The following is a 23,241-nucleotide window of genomic DNA, read 5'->3' as shown; positions in this document are numbered from 1 at the left end:
AAGTTGAGAGCTAGTTTAGTAGCTTCTTTCTATTTTTCTATGATTTCGAAATTTCCTATAGTTAGTGTGTATTATGTTTAAAATAAGGAATGTGTGATTTCCATCTCCCTTTAAATTCATCCATGCCTACATTCATCCAAGTATATTTTTAGAGAATACTCATTTCTTTGGCTGATAAATGTTCCAAGAAAGACTTTGTGATCAAACAAATTTGGGGGAAAAGCTCTGTTAACCAGTTATCATAGCTATTTTTCTTGTTTCCAATTTTTATTCACTAAAATCAGAATTCTCAAAGCTTTAAACGTACTTTTGTATCCTAAGGAGCCCTGTGGCACTGTTAACATATTAATATATGTTATTTCAGGCTCTTTAATGTGAATATATAGGTATTTGATCAGATGCTTATATACACAATTACATCTTGATGTTTTTATATTATGTCATGCTTGGAATGTAAATAAATATTACTTCAAAATAGGGTATGTAATATGGATTGCGTTTAATAGTTAATGAAGTTGTATGTCATATTTATATCTATTTCCAGTTAATTCTTTGACTAACAGCTTTGTGCATAAAACTTAGCCTGCATTTCTGATTTTTTTTTCTGTAGAACAATGTCCTAGAAGTGACATTTCTGAACCCATGTGTACAAACATTGGAAATGCTCATTATGCACATGGTTGTGTCCTTCCCGTTCATTAGTATTTCTATTAAATGAATGAATATATGTAACACTTTTAAAAGCATGCCTTCTATGTAAATGCTAATTGATAGAGCCACACTTACTCATGATTCCTATTTATGTAACTAATATGCTGAGTGCCGCCTATAAGAAGGGCACTTCACTAGAAAGGTCGAACCATGTCCAGCTGTGAATGTGAGTATCAGTTTCAAGGATTCCTTCTTGCATTGTGTACCATTATTTTTCGAGACCTTGCTAGTTTTTAGTGAACAATTGTATTCCATTGACTCTTGATATTTGTTAATAACAAAAGCTAGCAACGTTTTCATGTAATTATGGCTGAACAGCAATAGCTAACCCTATGTATATCCCTCCTTAATTTATAGCTGCCACGATTTTCTGTCTATTGCTCATCCTAACTGCCCTTCTCACCTTTGTCCTCCCTCCGGTACTTCCTGTGAGTTGTTCATTTATTCACACATAAAATATCTGTTAAGGGCCCGTGTGTGGGCAGCATGCATGGCGCAGTCTCTGAAGAGATCACAGTGAACTGGCCTGTCATGGTCCCTGCGCTTCATGGCACTTGCTGTCTGACAGAGAGGAGAGGTGCTGAGCCCGGTGCCTTTCTTACGACAAGAGAGAAGTACAGGGTACTTGGGGGCCTGACTCATGACCGGGCTCCAGATGACCGCAAATGAACAGAGAAAAGGATAGGGCGGAAGGGGGTTAGGGCTGCAGATGAGGAGAGTGTTTCATTAACAGGTGCAACAAACGTGAAGGCCCCAAAGTGGGAAAGAGTATGACGCATTCGAGGCAATGAAAGCAGTCTGGTTTACACTGAGTAAGAGAAGGAGGGCCACAGAGGCCCGGGATGAGTCTAGGGGAGGCAACGGGGTCAGAGCAGAACTGGCCTCACACCTGACTTCTCTCCCACGTGTGCATTAGATGTAAGCACATGTTATATCAAAACATAGATGGCTCTTACTCATTCCTCCTCTCTGGGCCAAGAATCTATGTCAATGTCATTGCTACCAAAGACCATGTGTGGCTTCAGAGGGGGTGAGCCTTTCCCAAGATTCAGCCACAACTTGACTGAACCTAACAACAGCATATTTACCATAAGAAGATTTTATGAAAGTTAATTGAGATCTTATGTGTACTTTTCCAATAAGGTGCATTCAGTAAACATTATTCTTTTTTTTATAAATCTAGCCACAGGGCACACTCCAAATCATGTTCTTTTTGTCTCAATAAAACATCTTTCATGATTCTGACACATCCTTTTTGCTGCCCATTGAGACCTTTAGAATAAAAGGGGATGAAAGGACTAAAGGGTAAAGGGTGGATTGCCCCCTAAGCACCTGTGTAGAGCTGAGATTTGGGACTGAGAGGAAGTGTATACTGGTGCTATTGGGGCATAAGAATGAATATTTAGGGCAACTGGATGTGTACTATAAGTCTTGTTTCCTTGTCCCTTAACTGCCCTTTCAGTGGCTTATTCTGAGGCCCTGCCCCAGCCTGTGACCTTGAGGAAGGCCCTTTTCACATCCTTGTTCCGGCGGCTGTAGATAATGGGGTTGAGAAAGGCAGAAATGACGTTGTAGAACAGAGCCAGCTTCTTGTCCTCCTCTGGAGAGGCCTCGGAGCCAGGTCTCATGTACATGACCATGGCTGGCACACAGAACATGGTGACCACAGTGATATGGGAAGCACAGGTAGAGAAAGCTTTGAGCCGCCCCTGGGCCGAACGAATCTTTAAGATGGCCATGAAGATATTGATGTAGATGCCAAGTATGAGAGAGAGTGGGATCAGGATGACACTAAAGCCAAGAATAAAGTCAACGTGGTCATTGAGTGAGGTGTCCGCACAGGCCAGCTTCAGCACTGCAGGGACTTCACAGAAGAAGTGGTTGATCTGGTTGGGGCCACAGTAGGGTAGGTGCATGGCAAAGAAAGTGTAGACAAGGGCAGCGATGACACCCCAGAGGCCACAGAAGATTACCATTATCCCACATAGACATGGACTCATGATGACCTTGTACCTAAGTGGGTGGCAGATAGCCACATACCTGTCTATAGACATGATGGCAAAGCGCCAGGACTCGGTGATGCCTAGCACCAAGAAAATATACATTTGGGTCACACACCTGGCAAAAGAGATTGTCTTCTTCCGGCTGACCAGATGTGCTGACATCTGGGGAACTGTCGTTGTGGTGTATCCCAGATCCAACATGGAAAGAGTGCCAATAAAGAAGTACATGGGTGTGTGGAGGTGCGAGTCTAGGCAGATAAGGATGGTGATGAAGCCATTTCCCAGGATAATTAGTAGGTAGGTGATCAGGAAGGCAGAGAAGAGCAGAGGACTGGTCGTGGAGCTGAGAGAGAAACCCAGAAGGAGGAATTCAGTCACAGAGGATTGGTTGGGCTCTTGCATTGTGTTCTACATCTGCAAAAGAAAGGCATCAATTTAGACAAGGGACTTCCTAACCTATATCCCAGGGAAGGGGTTGTTGACAGGACCGAGACCATGTTCAATGTCCAGTTTTGAGAAAAGGCCACGATGCCCGCAATCAAGACTGTCCGTGTTACCTGTGCTGTGCACCTGTCACACTGCCCGGGACATCTGCAAAGAGGAAAGGGCTTCCACATCTAGTCCGGGCTTTTCTCTAGTACTTTCCCATTCAGCCTCAGTCTCCTCAGTTGTCAAATGAAATCATTCGACTCCCTGGTTTCTAGCTCTCCTCAATAAGGCGTTTGACTCTTTGGTCATGCATATCAGAGTATTGACTCTGTGAAAGCTGGCAAATTTCAGGAGCCTGGTACCATCAAAGATTTCACTTGGTTCTGTTAAAAACATCAGTCTACTTTTGCACTCAGCTCAAGACAGTTCTTTGACTATTCGCCTATCCATCGCAGACTTTGGTGAATTAAAAGGAGCACTACATTATAAATCCTGGCTCTACAGTTTACTGAGTGAATGATCTTACGCAAACCCTCTACTCTTCCCCAATCCTTTTGAGCTGCTCTCTCAAATATGAAATAAGAGTGATTGTCTATTCTATTATAGTAAATATAGCTAGGTTAAAATGTAACACCTTATTTGATCCCCCTTTTGACCTACTTAAATTTTGTGTCAGTTTCTGTTTTAAGGGAAGGGGAAATACACGTAGATTAAGCTTCCTGTGAATTCCCTCTGAACATAAACCAGGGGTGTGATAGCCTGGCTCTGGTGCAGAGTTCATTGTGCAGTGGACTATGGCAGATGTAGCTAGGTTAACATTTAACTCCTTATCATTTGATCTCCTTTTGGACCCATTTTAAAGTCGTTCTAGTTTGTAACGTTTTTTGCTTTCTTTCTGATTGAGGGTTTTCTCTATTTTACACTCTGTTATTGTCGTTAGATTTTTGTTTGTATGGCTTTGTGTGATTTTCAGTGGATGAAATCCAGGATGGGGGAATCTATAGAGGTGGTCACTGGATAAAGGGTTGCTTCGGGGTCTGGCAGGGGAGGTTGGGGGAAAATAGGGAGCTTAAAACAAGGAGTAGAAGAAAGAAGAAAATGCTCTAAAATCGATTGTGGTGATGATTGTACAAGTCTTCTTGATATGATTGAACTTTTAAATTGTCTGATATGTGGACTATGTCCCAACAAGACTATTTTTAGGAGAATGAGTGCCTATTTGCTGTAGGTTTGCTTCAAGGACAGAGTGATGTTTGGGCATAAAAAGCATCACGTGAAGGTTTCACGTGTGTTCGATGTTCAATAAGGGTTGCATTTCTGGATGGCTCTCCCTACTGAAGTGAAGGTTCAGGTCCAAGCTGTGCAAGAAAACATCTGCAGAGGTCACTCCATTGTATTTGATGCCCACAATCAATCTTCATTCTCCCAGATGTCTACCTCTTGCTGTTTATTTCCATTTGAGTCAGTGTTCTGTTCCCTCTTTTTATTAACTTCCTCTGATTCTTAGGTCTTTCTCAACCTCCTTGAACCTCAGTTTCTTTGTCAAGAGCAAGGAAAGAACGTGCTGTTGAAGAGATGTTATAAACACTGTATATTTCAGTTCTCAGAATATAAGAACAATTTTGATGCTGACAATATGATTCCTGACCTGGTACCACTTACCTGATCCTAACTCCTTGCGCTCCAGCCCCCTTGCTCTCCTTTGGATAATGCTGAGTGTCCCTTCACATATAAAATTCTACATGCAATGCGTTAGATAGTTTCTGACTTCAGCTCAAAGGACCGCACACAGTGTGAACTTCATGTGTCGGGCACTTTGCCAGGATCATCACAGACCTTATCAGAGAGCTGGCAGATCATTGTTTTTGTTATATCCCTCTCTCTCACCAAAATGCCCTTATAAGGCACTTTGTCTTCCTCAGTTGGCCTCAATCTCTTCATTTGTATAATGGATAATAGGACCCCTGGTGGCATAGGGGTTACGTATTGGGATGCTAAGTGCAAAGGCAGCCATTTGAAACCTCTGGGCAATCCGTGGGAGAAAGCTGAGGTTCTCTCTCCCATCAAGAGTTACAATCTCAGAAACTCACAGGAACAGTTCTACTCTGTCCAATAGGGCCACTATGAGTCAGAATCGCCTTGAAGGTCGTGAATTTGAGCTTACAGTGGATAATATTGGGCCACATGGCTCAACGCTCTGTCCTTACAGAGTCATCCTGAGACTCAAGGAGCACAGGCATGTCCAGGTGCGGACAGAGTGGAAAGGGCATCCCAGTTAAACACAGCTGGTTCTGTTTGAGTCCCAGCTCTGACTTGACCGTCGATTGTGACCTTGGGCTAAGAGCTCACTTCTCTAGGCTCATGTCGCCTCATCTACAAAGACAAAAGGGGAGGTGGGGGGAAATAAAAATACTTATCTTGCTAGCCACATCCTTCCTAAGAGGAAGCAGCCTGAAGTTGTGAGACTATTCTAGCCTTTCATTTTTGACACATAACCAGTCATGGGACTTACTCTTTAAGAGTCTTATGGTAAAGAGTGTTTAGCTAGTTGAACTGTAAGGGTAAACTGAGGACCATTGGAATGGTGAAACCTGCAGTTTCGGACCAGGATGTCGATGAGGAAGTCGGCCACCCTAAATCAAGGATAAGTCCCTTGTATCCTTCCCTCCTTCACCCCTCCTGAAGGCATGCAAACAAAGTAGTTGGGGGGAAATTGCCCAAATGTCAGGATGGGAACCAGAAATCCCGTGTGAGAGAGGAAGAAACAACACATTACCTATCAAGCCGAGTCTGATCTCTGTGCCTCCACTTGGTCAAATATATCGAATTCCGATTTGAGACTGTGCCTCAAGGATGACTCTGTGAGGCTAGAGCATTATCTCCATCCCAGAGATGGGAAAGCTGAGGCTTAAAGAAGGAATCATGGGAGAAACTCATTCTTCAGCAACAATAATGTTCTCCATATGCAGCAAAACCATAGCTAACCAGAACACAAGCAATCTAATTCTTCAGTTTCCGGAAATGCTCTCTCTCCTTGATTCTTAGGAGGGGCAAAGAGGCTTGTGTTAGATTGAATTTAAGATAGAGTCCCTCACTCAACACAAAAGACAGCAGAAGCCCCACAACAAGAGGCCTCCCCGCCATCAAGTCTGCGATGACTCCCGGCGACCCTATGGGGCAGGATGGAACTGCCCCTGAGCACTTCAGAGACTTCACGGTAACAGGAAAATCTCATCTTTCTCCCGCAGAGTGGCTGGTGATTTCGAACTGCCGACTTTGTGGTGACCAGCCCAACATGTAACCACTACACCACCAGGGCTCCTCTGTGGAGGAGCAAACAGTTAATATACTTCATACTTCACTGCTAACTGAGAGATTGGAGTTTCCAGTTTGGTCTCAGTCGCACTTCTGAAAAAATCAACCATTGAAACCCGCATGGAGAACAGTTCTAATTTCACACCCATGGGGTGTCCAGGAGTGAAGATGACCAGATGGAACTAGAGTCTGTATTTTTTTTTATGAGAGAGAGACTCGTTGTAAAGAATGGCAAGCCTAACCTGAAGCTAGTCACACCAGCCAGAAACATGGTAAAAACCCTTCAACTCTTGTTCCTAAGCACCGCCCTGTCATTGGTGTCCCCTCTAAAATGCCCTCACACTTCTCTCCCTCACGACCACTGCCCAGTTCAGTCCCTTAGCAGCTCTCTCCGACTTGCCTTTTTGCTCAGTTCTGCAGATGGTCCTCTGCCCAGCCCACACTCTCCACTGGACCTCAGAACTTTTGCTAAAACAAAATTCTGACTAGGTCTCTTCTTGGCCTAAACGCTTTCAATGGCTCCTTTAACTGCAAGAAAGAGTGCACGAGTACTCACCTACTATTGAATTTTGGTCACCAAACTCCAAAGCAGATAAGTGGGTTCAGGCACTTGAGTTACAAGGACTGAAACAGAAAACTTCACAGCATCCCAGGACGCCATCACCGGAGAGGAGACGTGGGAGATGACGTATGGGAGAAGGAGCCACGCTCAAGGTCACAGTGGCACTCAGAGGCAGAGTTGAGACTAGCTAGCACTCAGCATTCATGATGATAGCTGGCCAGCAACTTGGGCTCGGTTCTTGCTGAAGGCAAACCCAAGCTCACTTGAAATGTTGAGCAACTTGGCTCCCTTCTGTGTGACTGTCTTGTCTGTCCCACTGTGACCTTCTTGCCAGTGTAGAGCCTGGCGCCCAGGAGGACTCAGTAAGTGCTTTACTGGTGATCCACAGACCAGGAGATCCTGGGAGTCAGAACAAGGGAACGGTTTATGCCTTCTCTCTCTCCCTACATGTTTTCCTTCTGTCTCTCAGAGCTGGGGAGAAAAAGACCAGTGCCTAGAGATCGCAAGCCCCTTTGGAGAAACCAAGGGGCAAATTGGAGTGGGGGGAGGATTGTGAAAATTGGCACAAAGTGTTAGTGATCTCTACCATGTCAGTTGGCTCTGCCCCACCCAGTGAAACAATCACAACCGTCACAGCACTAGCAGCTTCCCCCATCATGTGGGTGCTCTGGTCGATGCTTTAAATGCATTGTTTCCCTTTCTGCCCACAACTGTGGTGACCGTTGCAAGATGGTACAACACATATGGGCACCCTCCAATCAGGACAGACACGTGACAGAGAGCAGGTAGAATGTTCTTTTCATACCAGGATGTCCGCAAAGTGAACATTTGTCTTCTGCTCAGCCACTCTCGTTTTACAAATAAGGAAATAAATGACTCGGTTTACCCAGGATCACAGATATCGCTGACTGCAGAACCAGCTGCATCCTCACCAGTAGGCATACTGTCCCTCTGGGCATTTGGTTGTGCTTGACCTCACCAGCCTGCATCAGGGCCCTCCTCTCTCGCTTCCTCCTCCACACTGTCACTTGCTTTCTCATACCCTGCTTCCTCCAGGGTAGATAGTAACATAAAAGGGCACAGGAGAAGCCAAAATCATGCCCCCAAAGTAGAGGAAGTGAAGCTGGGAGGCCATCAGAGATTCACAAGGTGCATTTATAGGATTGGCCTGTCCCTACGGCTGATGGTGCCCCCTTTGTGCACGGTGGCACAGCCACATGCTAGCCTTCCCCGAGCCTACACCTTCCCCTCGGTGCCCCATACTGCAGTCTCCTTCTTCCAGCAGGCTGACGGAAGGCAATGACACCCTGAGTGAAGGTCAAGGAACAGACATGCGTACAAAGCTGACACTTTCCCACCTGGTCTCCTCCTGGCCGTCCCTGGAAACTTCCGTGCTCTCTGGGAAGAGCAGAGAGGGCTGGCTCTTAGGCACAGGGGCACAGGGGCTGCTGTTTCTCGGAGGGACTGGTGGCTGTTGTGCCAAGGGATAGATGCAAGGAGCCACGGGAGCTGGGGATAATGAAATGTCCTGGGAGACAGGAGACAAAGTGGGGCTGGAGGAGGGCCAAGGTGGCAGCTCCTGACTAAGGGTAGCAAGGATGGATGAGGGCACCAGCCAAGGCTCAACCTTGGCAGACTAGAGGCACAGACGCAAGAGTCTGGAAAACCAAAAATGTGTGATCGACAGACAAGGAGACAGATAGCCGTAGTGGGAAGAAGCTGGCTAGACGGAAAAGGGGTGGAAACTACGAGACGGCAACTGTCTGTCAAGAAGAACCTGACCCTGGGCCCCAGGAAGCAGGTGTTAGCTCCCAGGAGCCCCTGCCCACCAGCTGGGCTGGGCAGTTGTCATCTTCACTCTCCTCCTGCTGCCAGGGCCTGCTCCATCCGACCTGACACCCAGAGCTGCCTCAGCACCACACACGGAGACTACCTTCCGAGGAAGGCCTGCTCCAGCTGAGGGCAGCCCCAATCACAGTCTTCCCTTTCCAGTCACAGAAAGTGTCCCAGTGTCGCCCGCAAGAGCCTCAGACCCTGGTGGAAGGCACAGGGTGAGGCTGGGGAGGAGACCAGCGAACAAGCTGGCTCTGCGTCTCCCTCTCATGTGCCCTTGGTTGCAGGCCCTTCCTGAGCTTCCTGGAACACTCCTACAAATCTGCTCCGGATACTTTGAGAGATTCACCCAACCTTGGTGCTGGAGATCATCTTGGAGACTAGTCCCTGCTAGCCCATCATCTTCTCTGCACCATCCTAACTGCTGCTCACATGCTCCTACGGAAAGGAGGTCACAATCTCTCGGAGTAGTTTAATATGCTTGGGTGGCCTTGACTCTGACCTTCAAAAAATATCTTTCTTATACGGTGCTAAATTTTTAAGACTAAAACTAATCCCATGCAGTCCATTCCGACTCAGAGCTACTTTACAGGGCAAGGAAGAACTGTCCTAGGGGTGCCCAAGGCTGTAAATATGTAAGAAGCAAACCACCAAGTCTTCCTCCTGAGGAACAGCTGATGAGAGTATAAGAGCATTTGCGAAGGATTAACCCAGCAGGCTCAGACACAGTTAACTTTTTGTTATGTAACTGAGTTAAATTCTGACTCTCTATGAGCTAGGATCAACTCAATAGCACCCAACAATAACACAATGCAAGTATTGGTCCCTTCTGACATCCATGAGGTGTTCTTAAAGCATTTTCTACTTTGGGCTTCATCCCGACCCTCCCAGCTTCAATCACACTCTCCTCTTTCTTCTCGAATCACCAGTCTGCATTAGAGCTTTGTCATCCTTACCTGCTCTCGCTTTTCTTTAGGAGAGGATGTGGGCTGTCTCAGAGCCTTCTCTCCTCTTGAGAAGATCTCCTCATCCTGACTCCCCCAACCCTCCCAAGCCAGTCCCCACCCCATTCACCTCTAATACCGAGAGGCAACCCCAGCAGACACTTGCTGCTGACAACCACAGGGATCGCCCCGCCCTGTCACCCCAGCAGCCAACCTCCCGGGAAAAGACTGGTGCCGCAGAAGACCCAGAGAGTCTTCTTAATTAGACAGAAGTGGTCACAGTGACCTGGCTACGTCACTCAGCCTCCCCGTCTCAGTTTCATTTCTATAAAATGGAACTGTGTCCTCTCTACCCCTCTATCATACAAAAACATTTGCTTAACAAAGCCCACATGGAAGAAGCACACTGGCCTGTGCGATCACAACAGGGAAGTGGGTGAAGGGAGACGTCGGACAGGGCAAGACATGACAAAATAATAATTTATAAATTATCAAGGGTTCGTGAGGAAGGGGGGAGCAGAGAGGGAGGGGGGAAAATGAGGACCTGATGCCAGGGGCTTAAGTGGAAAGCTAGTGTTTTGAGAATGATGAGGGCACTGAATGTACAAATGTGCTTTACACAATTGATGTATGTATAGATTGTGATAAGAGTTGTATGAGCCCCTAATAGAACAATTAAAAAACATTTGTTAAACGAATAAAATTTTAGCACTCACTATGTGCCAGACATTTGGCTGCTGACCACAATATCGGGAGATCTGCACCAATAGAGAGGTGCAGGTTCAGAAAACCACAGGGGCAGTTCTACTCTGTTCCCATAGTGTTACCATGAGTCAGAATTGATTTGATGGCAGTGAACGAGTGAGCATTTGAAACATTCCTGACAGCATTATTATCCCCATTTTACAGGTAAAGAAATGGAAATTTAGAACATCAAGGAGCCAGTGCAGAGCTGTGTTTATGAACCCAGGTTTGTCTAACTATAAAGGATGTGCTCCTACTTGGTCCTGGTGGCATAGTTGGTTATCTGTTGGACTGCTAACTTCAAGGTCAGCAGTTCAAAACCACCAGCTGCTCCACAGAAGAAAGGTGAGGCGTTATACTCTCGTAAAGAGTTCTAGTCTCAGAAACACATGGGGGCAGGTCCACTCTGTTGTGTATGGTCACTATGCATCAGGAGCTTGGGCTTTCGGTCTGTTTGTTTCTGAGTGTCACAATCAGGTACACACTAGGCGGGGTGCAGGGGCCATAAGGCCTTTCAAGTGGGAAAGGCAAATTCACAAGTGTTCAGGATTGGGAGGTGACTGGCTAATGGGGGCAGCAGGACTCCTTATGGAGATCTGTTCACAGGAGCAAGAGAAGATGGAAAAGGGATCCTTCTATATGCTAGGCACGACACATGCAATATTTTATTTAATTCTCCAACAACTCTGTGAGAGAATTGTATTGCGTCTAGTTGTTTTTATTTTTTTTATTTTTAATATATGAGAAATTAAGCTCAGAGAGGTTAAATGACAATTGTTTGAAGTAGCCAAGATTCCAATCTAGGTGTGCCTAGCTGTAAAGCTTAGACCTCTCCTGCATTCTGCCTTAGTGGTGAGAGGAAGATCAGCTTGGGCCATCCAAGTTCATAGACTAAGGTTATGCCCTGACTCCAGCTTTTCTGGGTCACCTGTAAATGACTCCCCGGGTCATATCCAACACTCTCCTGGAACCGCCGAGTTCCTGAACCTCTACCTGAGGTACAAGGGAGTAGGAAATAAAGACTCCTGATCCTCAGTGCTGAGCTCCTTCTGTGTCGAATAGATTTATACTCAGGATACTCCCTTAAAGATTATTCCCTGGCTCTTAAATGACAAAACAAAACCATTAAAAAGTCAACTAATTTTTGTTAAAGGAAATTAACAAGCAAACAAACAAAAAGATAGAAACGAAATGCCTTCCGTTGTTGTTCGGTAAGAGATGTCAAGCCGGTGACGCTGTGTCCAGAAGGCTGAGACGCGGCCAGCCCTGCGCCGTCCTCACAATTGCTGCCATGTTTGAGCCCGTTGTTGTAGCGACCTGTCATCTATCTCGTCCAGGGTCTTCCTCTTTTTCTCCTTTCTAGTTTATCGGGCATGCTGTCCTTTTCCAGGGACCAGTTGGTCCGGTTGCATCCAATAAAGGACATTTCAGTTATGACGCCAGAGGTTTCTCTCCATTTTATCTATTTATTTTTCCGAAGTGGTAGTGTTTTTCCCTCACCCAGTCAGCATCACACTTTACATACCAGTTCATTGTGGCAGATATGCACTGGTGACGATCCAATTCCCACTTTTTGAAGATAAAACCGTGTTCGTGCTAGTAATGTTTGCGGGGGGGACGGGGGGAGGAGCCATTCAATGCATCGTGAGAGGTCCACGCTCTAAAAGACACCCTTTCCCAGAGTTTTGTACGAGAGAACTACGAAACCTGTTCTTGCCCAGTGGGATTTAAGAGGAAGTTAGCTGAAAAAGTCCTACGAAAATATTTGCTTTTCTAACACAAGAAATACAGTGACTAACAGCCCTGTTCCCCAAGCCCCTTCTCACCGCTAATACAGAAGCGATGCCTGGAGTTGGACGAACAATGAGCACAAGAACGGAGAGTTTCCCTCACTCACACGATTGAACTGTGAACGAATGATGTGAGTAGCTGCTTCCGCATCACTTCTGGCTATATAAAAAAGTTCCTGTATATTCCAACCACTGTCAGTGTGTTTTCTATTTTCTACAGGCAACTCTTGATAGTTTTAGTATTTTGCCATTTGTAAAAACTTATATTTTATCATCTACTCAAATATTATTTGTAACTTCTTTTCAAATGTGTAGTAGTTACATAACTCAGGTCAACTTGATATATGTAGGGGTGGAGTCTAACCTGTCAATCAGGTCACAGCCAGATGATGCCTGCTTGTGGGTGCGGCCTTCTCATGAGGATTGGGGAACTTCCTCTCTGTCTCCCTGGAGGTGGGGCACACTCTCTCCTTTACCTTCCTGTTGACAAGCCAAGTGGACTGTAAATCTTTAGAGCAGTGGTTCTCAACCTTCCTAAAGCCGTGACCCTTTAATAGAGTTCCTCATGTTGTGGTGACCCCCTAACCATAAAATTATTTTCGGTGCTACTCATAACTGTGATTTTGCTACTGTTATGAATCGGGTGACCCCTGTGAAAGGGTCATTCAACCCCCAAAGGGGTCACGACCCACAGGTTGAGAGCCGCTGCTTTAAAGGAACAGACAGCTTCATCCTTCTCCCATTGAATGGCTTGTGGATTTGAACTCCCAACTTTCTGGTTATCAGCCTAACCCACAGCAGGGCTCCTGAGTAGGTAGTTACCACTATACTAATACGTTAGATAGCCTTTATACCACAATGAGATATGTTACCTTTTGGTAGATACTCAGGATAAGTATAGTCGATATTCAATGAATGGTAGTCACCACTAAGTATTAGAATTTGTTTTACCTATGAGGACCCCTGGTGGCACAGTGGTTAAAGTGCTTCCCTGCTAACCCGAAAGTGAGCCCCTTAAACACACCTGGCCCTGGAGGACAGGCATGTGGCCGCCTGCTTATGTAAAGACGTCAGCCTTAAAAATCCTATGGGGCAGTTCTGCCCTGTCCATGGGGTCGTTGTGAATAAAAATTGACTTGATGGATTATTTTTGTTTTGCTTTTTAAATCTACCTGTATTTTTGTTTTGTTTTGTTTTGTATTGGGGGGTCTCAGTTTTATCTCCATTGGGCATATGGTCTTGGATAAGATGCGTGAAGATATAATCGACACAGATGTGCTCTGGAGGGAGACAAAGCCTTTCTTACTCACATCACTGCAATGTCAGCCAGAGATGTGGCAGCTCCGCCACAAGATCCCTTCCTCCTCCCCCAAGGGTCAGTGGGAACAAATTGTATCCCCAAATGGAAACCCCCAAAGCATGCCTAGATCACCAACCCAGGGACCGAGTTTAAAATGTCTTGGGGAACTATGTATTCTCATCTGACCCAAGAATTCTGTGCTACATTTACCAGCATGGACAGGGAATCCCCTGGGCTTTGCAGGGTTTGGAAATCCACTCATCACCCTTAATTCCAGTAGGGAGAGGACCCGTGGGTCTGTGAGCTGGAATTCCTTCTCTCCAGGGCCACTGCATTAAAAAGAAGGTGGTGAGCTTCTTTCTACTTCACTGCCATGAGACCAGGAGAAACGGGCTGATGCTGCCACCGGACCGAAGGAGGTTTCTCAAGCAGAAGACCCACTGAAGGTGCTGGTCCTTTGCATTTGGACTGAGGGAGGGACTGGGAGAGTAATCTTCTTCAGGCATCTCCCAGAATAGACAAGCAAGCCCACACTAGTCTGGGGGAGGAGAGGAAGGAATACTCGCTCCTAGCAAAAAGAAGGGGGGCTGCCACTGCACATTGATGGCCAGGGCCCGACTCAGGAGCACCACCCACCTACCCTGCCCACACACCTCAGGCAGAATGGGTCCTTAGGATCCCTAGTGGGTTCCCTGACCAGGCATCTTTTCTCTCCTTTCCTACTAGAAAAGTGGACGCTGGGAAGGTTGGCAGGTCACGAAAGAAGAGTGGATAAGCAGATGGAATTTTTCTAGGGGGAATATTTGACCTACGTCTTTTCAAGAGGTAGTAGGATGCAAGTGTTAAGAACCTGCCAGGCGCAGCAGCTAGACCCCAGGTTTTAGCCCTGATCCTCCGACTTAGTAGCTTGGTGGGAGGTAGAGCCAAACCTGGTCTTCTATCAGGGGGTAAAAACAAAAACAAAAACCGCACTGGGAGGGGACTCCAAAAGCCCTCTTTGGATCCCCAGCATAACCTGGCTAGATGGACTCTTGCAAACCTTTCCCCAAACCCTGACATAATCAGGAGGAGTCACAGCCAATGGCTTGGCTAAGCAGCTCAAAAGTGCCGTCCTTGTGCTAGATAATGTGGAGAGATATAAAAAGAGAGGGAACTTGTGCTTTCAGCCTGGCTGGAGAGACAATGTACTAAGGAGCCTTGAAATGTTCAAGGGAAAAATTCCATTATCTTTTCATCCCATTTTCCCACAAAGCAAACTAATCTAGACCAGTTACTACATTAAGAGAGAAGGAGAAGGAACACGCGAGTTGGTCCTGGAGAACTGGTGGCCGAGGACCAGACAGAGCAAAGGGTGTTAGGATTTGCATGCGGTGACTGAGAAGATCTGCGGTTGGGAGCTTTCCAACTGTCCGGACGAGCATCCTCGAGTTGTTGTGAATTAGAATGATGTCAGAATGATGGCTCAGAGGGCCCATCGAGTTCTTGGTGATTCACATAGATCCTAAAATGGTGAGAACCAGATAAGGAAGTGCCTTGAACTCCAGTGTAAGGCTCTATGAGAAAGAACAAGACAGACGGCACTGAGTCTGTGGAGAGAACAAGGAAGGGAGGCCAGCACTGGGTGTAGATGGGCAGAAAAGAGAGTGTGAGCACTGATCACCTTCAGCCCTCATCCCCTTGGCTTCAGGGTTTACCATATGCACTTAGCACCAATCTGGATATCTTGAGAGGTCCACATCTCCCCATGGCCAAAGCGGAATTGCCCAGCACAAATATCCCTCGTCTTGTGAGCCTTTCTTCTTCATTCAACTATTGGTTTTCTTAAAGCACAGCACACACCAATCATTCGTCCGTACAGCCTCAGGCCCTTGTTCCATCTTGCAGACTTCTACCATCATCTTGCTACGGGCATCCTTGTGAGCGCGCCCTCAGCTGGGCTCTCTGGAATTCAGACGTTGGAGATGCTAGTGAACTTTCTCTCTGCGTGTCTCTTTGCACGGCTCGTCCCATTGTCTATGTTTCTACCACCTACTGAGCATTTGCATGGATCCAGGTATATTTCTCACAATCTACGCTGGGAAAAAGATGAACGAAATGTGACTCAGGGGCTAGCTTAGGAGTTAGGGGCTCTGACTCCAACATCTAGGATCTCTTGTGCAGCCAAGAAGGTATTTCTGCCCATTAGAATGCTGCTAAACAGATTGCTCAGCTCAGCACCCGCCCAGCCCCCAACCCCAGCTGTGCTCATAACAAGGATACAATAATCCTAGAATCCAGACTGGTTTCCTGGAATCGAGTAACATCTGAACTGACGGGGTTCTTTGGAAATCATAAATCCAAAAGCCTTATTATAAAACTGGGGCTATAAAATTCAGAGAAGGGTAAGAAGTTACCTAAGACTACACAGAAATTCAGAGCCAGATGTTTCCAATGTATCCCACTTTTTTTGGTCCAGTATTTTGTATCTTGCAAGACATCCTGACAGAGTATGTGCTGCGCTCGTTGCCATGACCCTGTCCTATAGAGGCTTCATTTCCATTTGGTGGACAAGGAGCCTGACTGTTCCGAAGTCAGACAGCTTGGTAAGTGGCATCACAGGACATTCTAGAATAGCTCAACTACACGGGTGGTGGTGAGGTGGGATTACTATGCATTCAACAGAAAACCTCACAGTACTCCAGTACAAGAAATAAAGTTCAAATGGGCCTCAGGCAAAGTAGAAATAGAACCAAGAACCAGGATCCTTCTGTTGTTCGGTGCTGGGAGTGTTCTCCCCTCTGCTTCCCAGCATGTCTGCTCTTTTCTCGTGTCTGTAAATCCTCCACTTTTACTCACTTTTATTCAACCCACAGCTGGTCTTAGGTTGTGACCAAGCTACTGTCAGTTCAGAGTTAGTGTGGACGCTCTGGACTGACAGTACCTCAAGTTCCCATGTCCCTCTGGTGCAGATTTTCAGTGTCATCATTGTAAATTCTCAAAAGAGACTTCCAGAATGAGATAAGTGTGCAGCCCTGGTCAAAGTCAGCTATGGCTAGGGTCTTCTGTTACAAATATGCCTAGTCTTTCAAGGATGGAGTTAGTTTCCAGAGGACGGGGCTGTGGGAAGTCAAGAATCCATGTTTTATCACAGCTATGAATCCAGATCTTCTGACTTGGTGCCCAGCTTCAGAGCTGCCCTACTGTATTTTCCTTTGCACCCAGCTCAGTAAAACTTTGATGGAATCCATGCAAGTTACTGTGCAAGGTGCGTGGTATGTGACTTAGCTGCTGACTGTCAATTCGGTCCTCCCTCCATCAAGGCCAAGAGGAGACCAGAAGTGTCTCTCCCTACTCCTCAAGTCGGCATGCAGAGCCTTGGCAAGAAGAACCACAGCGAAGTGTCTGAGTTCATTCTCCTGGGCTTCTCCAGTGAGCCACAAGTGAGACTGGCGCTGTTGATCTCCTTCCTCCTCCTCTACCTCACCACCCTTCTGGGAAATGGACTCATCGTGGCCCTAATCTACCTGGACTCACGTCTCCACACGCCCATGTACTTCTTCCTCGGTATCCTCTCTTTAGTGGACATGAGTTACGTCACCACAACTGTGCCCCAGATGTTGGTTAACATGGTGCTTCCCAGGAGACCCATTTCCTGGGGAGCTTGTGCGGCACAGATGTTCATCTTCTTGGTCCTAGGCATTGCTGAGTGTGTTCTCTATGCCATCATGGCCTATGACAGGTATGTGGCTATTTGCTCTCCCCTTCACTATGTCCTGCTCATGAGCCGTTCCACTTGCATCAAAATGGTCATAGTGTGTGGGTCCGTCAGCATAACTGGGGCTCTGGTCTACACTGTCTTCACCATGCGCCTGCCTTACTGTGGCCCCCACAAGATAAACCACTTCTTCTGTGAGGTCCCTGCTGTCTTGAAGTTGGCCTGTGCAGACACATCCTTCAATGATCATCTGGACTTCATCTTGGGCTTTATTCTTCTTCTGGTCCCACTGTCCCTTATCCTGGTCTCTTATGTCCGCATTTTTGTATCTATATTAAGAATCCGCTCATCCCAGGGTCGACTCAAATCCTTCTCCACATGTGCTTCCCACATCACTGTGGTCACCATGTTCTATGGGCCCGCCATGATGATGTACATGAGGCCTGGTTCCTGGTATGACCCAGAGCGCGACAAGAAACTGGCCCTGTTCTACAACGTGGTCTCTGCCTTCCTCAACCCTATCATCTACAGCCTCAGGAACAAGGATGTGAAGGGAGCCTTTTTGAAAGTACTTGGAGACAAAGAGACAGCTTAATGACCCACGATGTTTCAGAGTTGCCTACAGTCACAAGTAAGACTAGATGGGACTCATTTGGTACCAAAGAGGCAACATTAAGTCTTGACTAGCTGAATCTTCCTAGAGTTGTGAGAAGCTGGAAGCTCCTCTCCCTGCCCCATTGGCTGAAAAGTGATCAGCTGCCACTGCACGGAAGCTCAGTTCAGTATTGAAACCAAAGAATGTCTTCCCCAAAGCTATGTCCGTGTGGTTCATGATCATTGTCTTTGTGCTTTCCTGGTTCTCCCTCCCCTCCCCTTTGGACATTATTCCAGCATAATCACAGACAAATGTTTAATGTGCACACGTGTTATTTTACAGGGTGAAGAAATTTAGAGTGAAAACAACATAAGGAATAGGCAGATTATGCAACAATATAACTTTGTGTGACTATCTGACATGCACTTATAAGCATTATATAGCATTGCTTTTCACGCTAATCTATAAAATCTTAGCTAGAATTTTTAAACATCTATGTAGCAATATGGCTAATAATTTATCTAGTCTGGGCTCAGTTTATGAAACTGCTTCTTATTCAATTTTATATTGAGAAAAAGTAAATAGGTATGACTGTTTATATCTTATAAGTCTAGATACACGTATGTTTGTATGTGTACCAGAGAGAAAGTGGAAGAGAGTGAAGCAAGAAAAAAACACACACATTTAATTTCCCCCATATAAAAATAACTACTTGTTAATATTTTAACATATTTGGTTTCCATGTTTGTTCCTTTTCTCTTTTTTTAAAGGATTAAATAATTATAGATAAAATTGAAGTGTCCTTTGAATGCTATTCCCCTAATACAACCACTATCATTAAATTGAAGTCAATTTATTCAGGCTGTTTTTAAACTTTCACTTGCACACAACAATATCTAAAATTCACTGTGACCAGAGAGAACCTTCCCAGGTGATGCCACTGGGTGCACTAACTCACAGTGAGTTGCTGGATCTGTTGTCAATTTGAGACTATTAAGAGTGAAGTGGTGGGGATTAGCCTGTCAATCAGATCGCAGCTTGATGACCTCATTTGGAGGTGCTAAGGAGATAAATAGCTCGCTGGAGGCAGAACACACTCTCATTCCCTGCCAGACATACCTGTTGACAAGACACATGGAGCTACACTAGAGCCCTGGAGCTGGAGGAGCCACATGGAGACCCCTCCCAGTGCTGAGATGTCTCCACTGCCACTAGATGCACAAGACTTTCTACCCCCTGGCCTGTGATCTTCCTGCATTCACCATCATTGCACGTGTTGCATGAGTCTGAAGAGCAATTTATTGATTGGTATCAAGGACTTAAGGACTTGATCTGGACTGGGCTGGGATGTTTCTCAATATACAATTGCTCTTTTATATAAAGCTCTTTCTTATACACATGGGTGTCTGTGAATTTGTATCTCTAGTCAACCCAGACTAACACAGGGGGGTACCCCTGTATGTCCTTTGATTTCTTGACTGCTGCTTTGAGCATTGACTGTGGATCCAAGCAAGGTAAAATCATTGACAATTTTGATTTATCATTTATTGTTGTTAGGTGCCTTCAAGTTGGTTCTGACTCGTAGTGATCCCATGTAAAGCAGAAGGAAACATTGCCCGATCCTGTTATGTTTGAGCCCCCTGTTGCAGCTACTGTGTCAATAATCCATCTCCTTCAGGGTCTTCTTTTTATTCACTGCCCTTCCATGTTACCAAACATGATGTTCTTTTCCAAGGACCAGTCATTCTTGACAACATGCCCGAAGTACATGAGACAAAGTCTCAGCATACTCACTTCCAAGAAGCACTCTAGCTGTGCTTCTAACACAGACCTGTGTTTTCTTCTGAAAGTACACGGTATTTTCAATATTCTTTTGCAGTACCATAATTCAAATGTATCAATCCTCCTGTGATCTTTCTCATTCATTGCCCAATTTTCACATGCATATGAAGAGATTTAAAATACCTTTAATCCTCAAAATTACATCCTTGCGCTTCAACACTTTAAAGAGGATTTGCCTAATGCAATATATCCTTTGATTTCTTGACTACTACTTTCATAAGCATTGTCTGTGGATCCAAGCAAGTTGAAATCTTTGACAACCTTAATCTTTCCTGGTGTCCAGCAATGATACAGAAGAGTGTCTGGGGTCTTAAAGACATCTAAAAATAAGCATCCATGTAAGTGAGGTGTCAGTTAAGTCCACATGGAAGAAGCACACCAGCCTGTGTGATCCAAGGATTGTAAATAATAAAATCCAAGACCATAGGGAAGGATATGCATTAGAGCTTAAATTCTGAGCAGCTAGTTTGCAGAAGGCTATGGATGACACTGAAAGCCAAAAATCCATTTGCAGGGTCCCCACATGCATTAAGCCTCTGGGAAATCTCCTCTGACCATTGGCTGGGGGTGTCAACAGCCTTGCCATCAGACAGAGTGCACTGGAAAGTACATAATGCAGATGTATTTAGGTTAAAATTTAACACGGTATAATCTGTTATCCCTTTTGACCCATTTTAAATTTGTTCTGGTTTTTATTGTCTTCTGTTTTCTTTTGGATTGAGGTTTTCCTTGCTTTGTTTTATTAGTTGTTGAGTTTTTTTGGTGGGGAAGGACTTCTTAGCATGTTTTCTTTATATGAAATTCAGGATAGGTAAATATATAGAGACAGCAACTGGATTTGTGATTCCTTAGGGTTATGACAGGGAAGGTTGGGGGGAGATGAGAGCTAATAAATATAAATAGGAGAATGAGTAAGTTGTTTCAAAATTGACTGTGGTGATGATTATATCACCCTTTTAAATATGTTTAAACCATTGAACTGTATGATATGTGAATTTTATGTCAATAAAGCTGTTAAAATAAAAGAATAAAAACTAGTAAGATGATAAGCTTTAAAAAAAAAAACCTCAATCTTTTCTGTTTATCATGATGTTATCTATTTGTCCAGTTGTGAGGATTTTGGTTCCTTTATACTTCATTGTTGTCCATACTGAAGGCTAGAGCCCTTAATCTCTGTCAGTAAGTTCTTCAAGTGTGCCTAGCTCTCAGCAAACAAGGCTGTGGCGTCTACCTGTAGATCACAGGTTGTTAATGAGCCTGCTTTAATCCTGTTGTCACACTATCCTTCATATAGTCCAGCTTTGGGGGTTGTTTCTTATGGTTCAAATGGTTCATTAGTCCTAGGGACTAATTTTCTTTTCTTTTTTCCCCTTATCTTCATTCTTGTTTTTAAAACTGTTTCATCTACATGCCATACAATTCAATAATTCAATTATATCATGAATAGTTGTACAATTGTCATCATGTTTGATTCTAGAACATTTTTTTCTTCCCTTGTAGTCATTGTTATTCATGTAATTATTCTTTTTCTAATTGTGGCAGAAATATACACAATAGAACATCCCCCAATTCCACATCTTCTACTTGTATAATTCAATGTCATTGATTATGATCTTCGTGTTGTACAGCCATTATTGATATTGTTTTCCAAATTATTCCACCATCATTGACATAGACCCAGTGCCCCCTAGGCCACGACTCTTTCCCCTTTACCTGTGGTAACCATTGGTCAAGTTTTTTTTCTTGGTTTTCTTGATATTGTATTTACATATGATATACTTCCAGGGTTGAATCGTTTTTAAAATGTGTTGTGTATAGCAGGTGGACACTGAAGTGGTATGCAGAAAATTTGTGATGTGAAAATGCTAATACTGGAATATTGAGTAGAAAATTCAGATATAAAATAGCATATGTATTATGATCTCAGTTGTCTCGATAACATATCTACATAGAAAAATGTGGAAAAATACATTAAACACACAATGTTTATCTGAATTGTGAGATTAAGAGTAAGTTTTTCCTTTCTTTGAAAAATGTTTGAATTCACATTTTCTACAAAGGGAACATACTACCTTTCCAATGTGTTGAATGATTGAATATGAAAAGAGTTGTTGTTTTAAAAAATGCATTGTGTAATCACAATCAGGTGCTCCCTCCCCACCTCCCACATCCATTGTTTGCACCCCAGATCCTCTCACCCTCCCACCCTCCACCCCCACACCCCCTATAAACCCTTGCATCCATTATTATCTCTCTGCATCGACTTCTTCTGTGCTTCACACTGGGAAACCCAACAGAAACCATGAGAAACAAAATAAAGTGGTAAGGAAAAAATAATAATAATGTAAAAAAATTTTAAATGAGTAAGAAAGAAAAGATCACCCTCAATATTTAAAAAGGCAGAGAAGAAAATTTTTTCATGGGCCAAGTAAGAAAAACTTGAGCCTAGATTCTAGAACAAATTTGGGTTGGGTCAAGATGAAGGTCAATTGACAAAGTATCAAATTCGATCCAGCATAATCAAGTCCACAGTGATATCTGTCTGATAATTAAGCGGTGGCCCTTGCCTTTGACTAGAGGTGATCTGCCAGTGACTTACTCTGACTACATACACTGCAGATAGGTTTTGGGCTCCCACTGTCCTCCATAGCCTTCTACAAATTGGGTGTTCACAATTTTAGCTCTGATACTTTTTCCTTCATCATCTTTGGATTTTGACATTGTCATCTTTGGATCACACAAGCTGGTGTGCTTCTATGTGGACTTAGTCGATTCCTCACTTAGATGGCTGTTTGTTTGAATACAAGTCTTTAAGACCCCAGACTCTATTCTGATTGATAACCGGGCACCATCTTGCTTTCTTCACCACACTTTTTTTTTTTTTTTAAGTTTAGTCCAGCTTTTTGGATTGCCTGCCCCCATACAACTTTATGAAGTATGCTAAAAGAATACAATCCTATGCACACCGCTCCTGATTTTAAACATTCACTGTTCCTTTGCTTTGTTCTAACAACTGGCTCTTAGTTCTTACATGGGTTCCACATGAACACAGTGAAGTGTTCTGGGATTCCCATTCTTCTCCAGGCTATCCATAGCTTGTTGTGATCCACACAGCCAAATGCTTTTGCATAGTCAATGAAGCACAAATAACTGTCTTTCCAGTATCTTCTGCTTTCAGCCAACATTCACCTGAAGCAATGATATCCCTTGTGCAAGTCCTCTTCTGAATTTGCCTTGAATTTCCAGCAGCTCCCTGTCAATGTACTGCTGCAACCATTGTTGAATGATCTTCAGCAAAGTTCATTCGCATGTTATATTAATGAGATTGTTCTGCTGAGTAACCTTTCTTTGGAATGGGTACAAATACAGAGCTCTTCTTGTCGGTAGCACACAGCTGTCTTCCAAAGTTCTTGGCATAGATGAGTAAGGGCTTCCAGTGCTTCATCAGCTTGCTGAATCATTTCAATTGGTATTCTATC

At 44.5% G+C, this 23,241-nt stretch overlaps 2 protein-coding genes across 2 annotated transcripts; one reads left to right on the top strand and one right to left on the bottom strand.

Moving 5' to 3' along the window:
- Window positions 1-2,177: 2,177 nt before the first annotated feature.
- Window positions 2,178-3,116, bottom strand: LOC101652051 (olfactory receptor 2D3-like). Its single transcript, XM_004699706.1, has one exon. It carries the CDS (start codon window positions 3,114-3,116, stop codon window positions 2,178-2,180), a length of 939 nt encoding a protein of 312 aa, XP_004699763.1.
- A 13,859-nt stretch (window positions 3,117-16,975) lies between these two features.
- LOC101651739 (olfactory receptor 2A12-like) lies at window positions 16,976-17,920 on the top strand. The gene has a single exon (XM_004699705.1). The coding sequence runs from the start codon at window positions 16,976-16,978 to the stop codon at window positions 17,918-17,920; it is 945 nt and encodes a 314-aa protein (XP_004699762.1).
- The last annotated feature ends 5,321 nt before the right edge of the window (window positions 17,921-23,241 follow it).

The sequence above is a fragment of the Echinops telfairi genome, unplaced genomic scaffold, assembly GCF_000313985.2.
Source record: "Echinops telfairi isolate 266 unplaced genomic scaffold, ASM31398v2 ScPeMD7_443;HRSCAF=831, whole genome shotgun sequence".
Taxonomy (NCBI): domain Eukaryota; kingdom Metazoa; phylum Chordata; class Mammalia; order Afrosoricida; family Tenrecidae; genus Echinops; species Echinops telfairi.
Note: the sequence above shows the minus strand (reverse complement) of the source record. Positions and strands in the feature narration are given on the sequence as shown.

Coding starts and splice junctions, on each gene's coding strand:
- LOC101651739 (XM_004699705.1), top strand. CDS start 16,976: ATGCAGAGCCTTGGCAAGAAGAACCACAGCGAAGTGTCTGAGTTCATT.
- LOC101652051 (XM_004699706.1), bottom strand. CDS start 3,116: ATGCAAGAGCCCAACCAATCCTCTGTGACTGAATTCCTCCTTCTGGGT.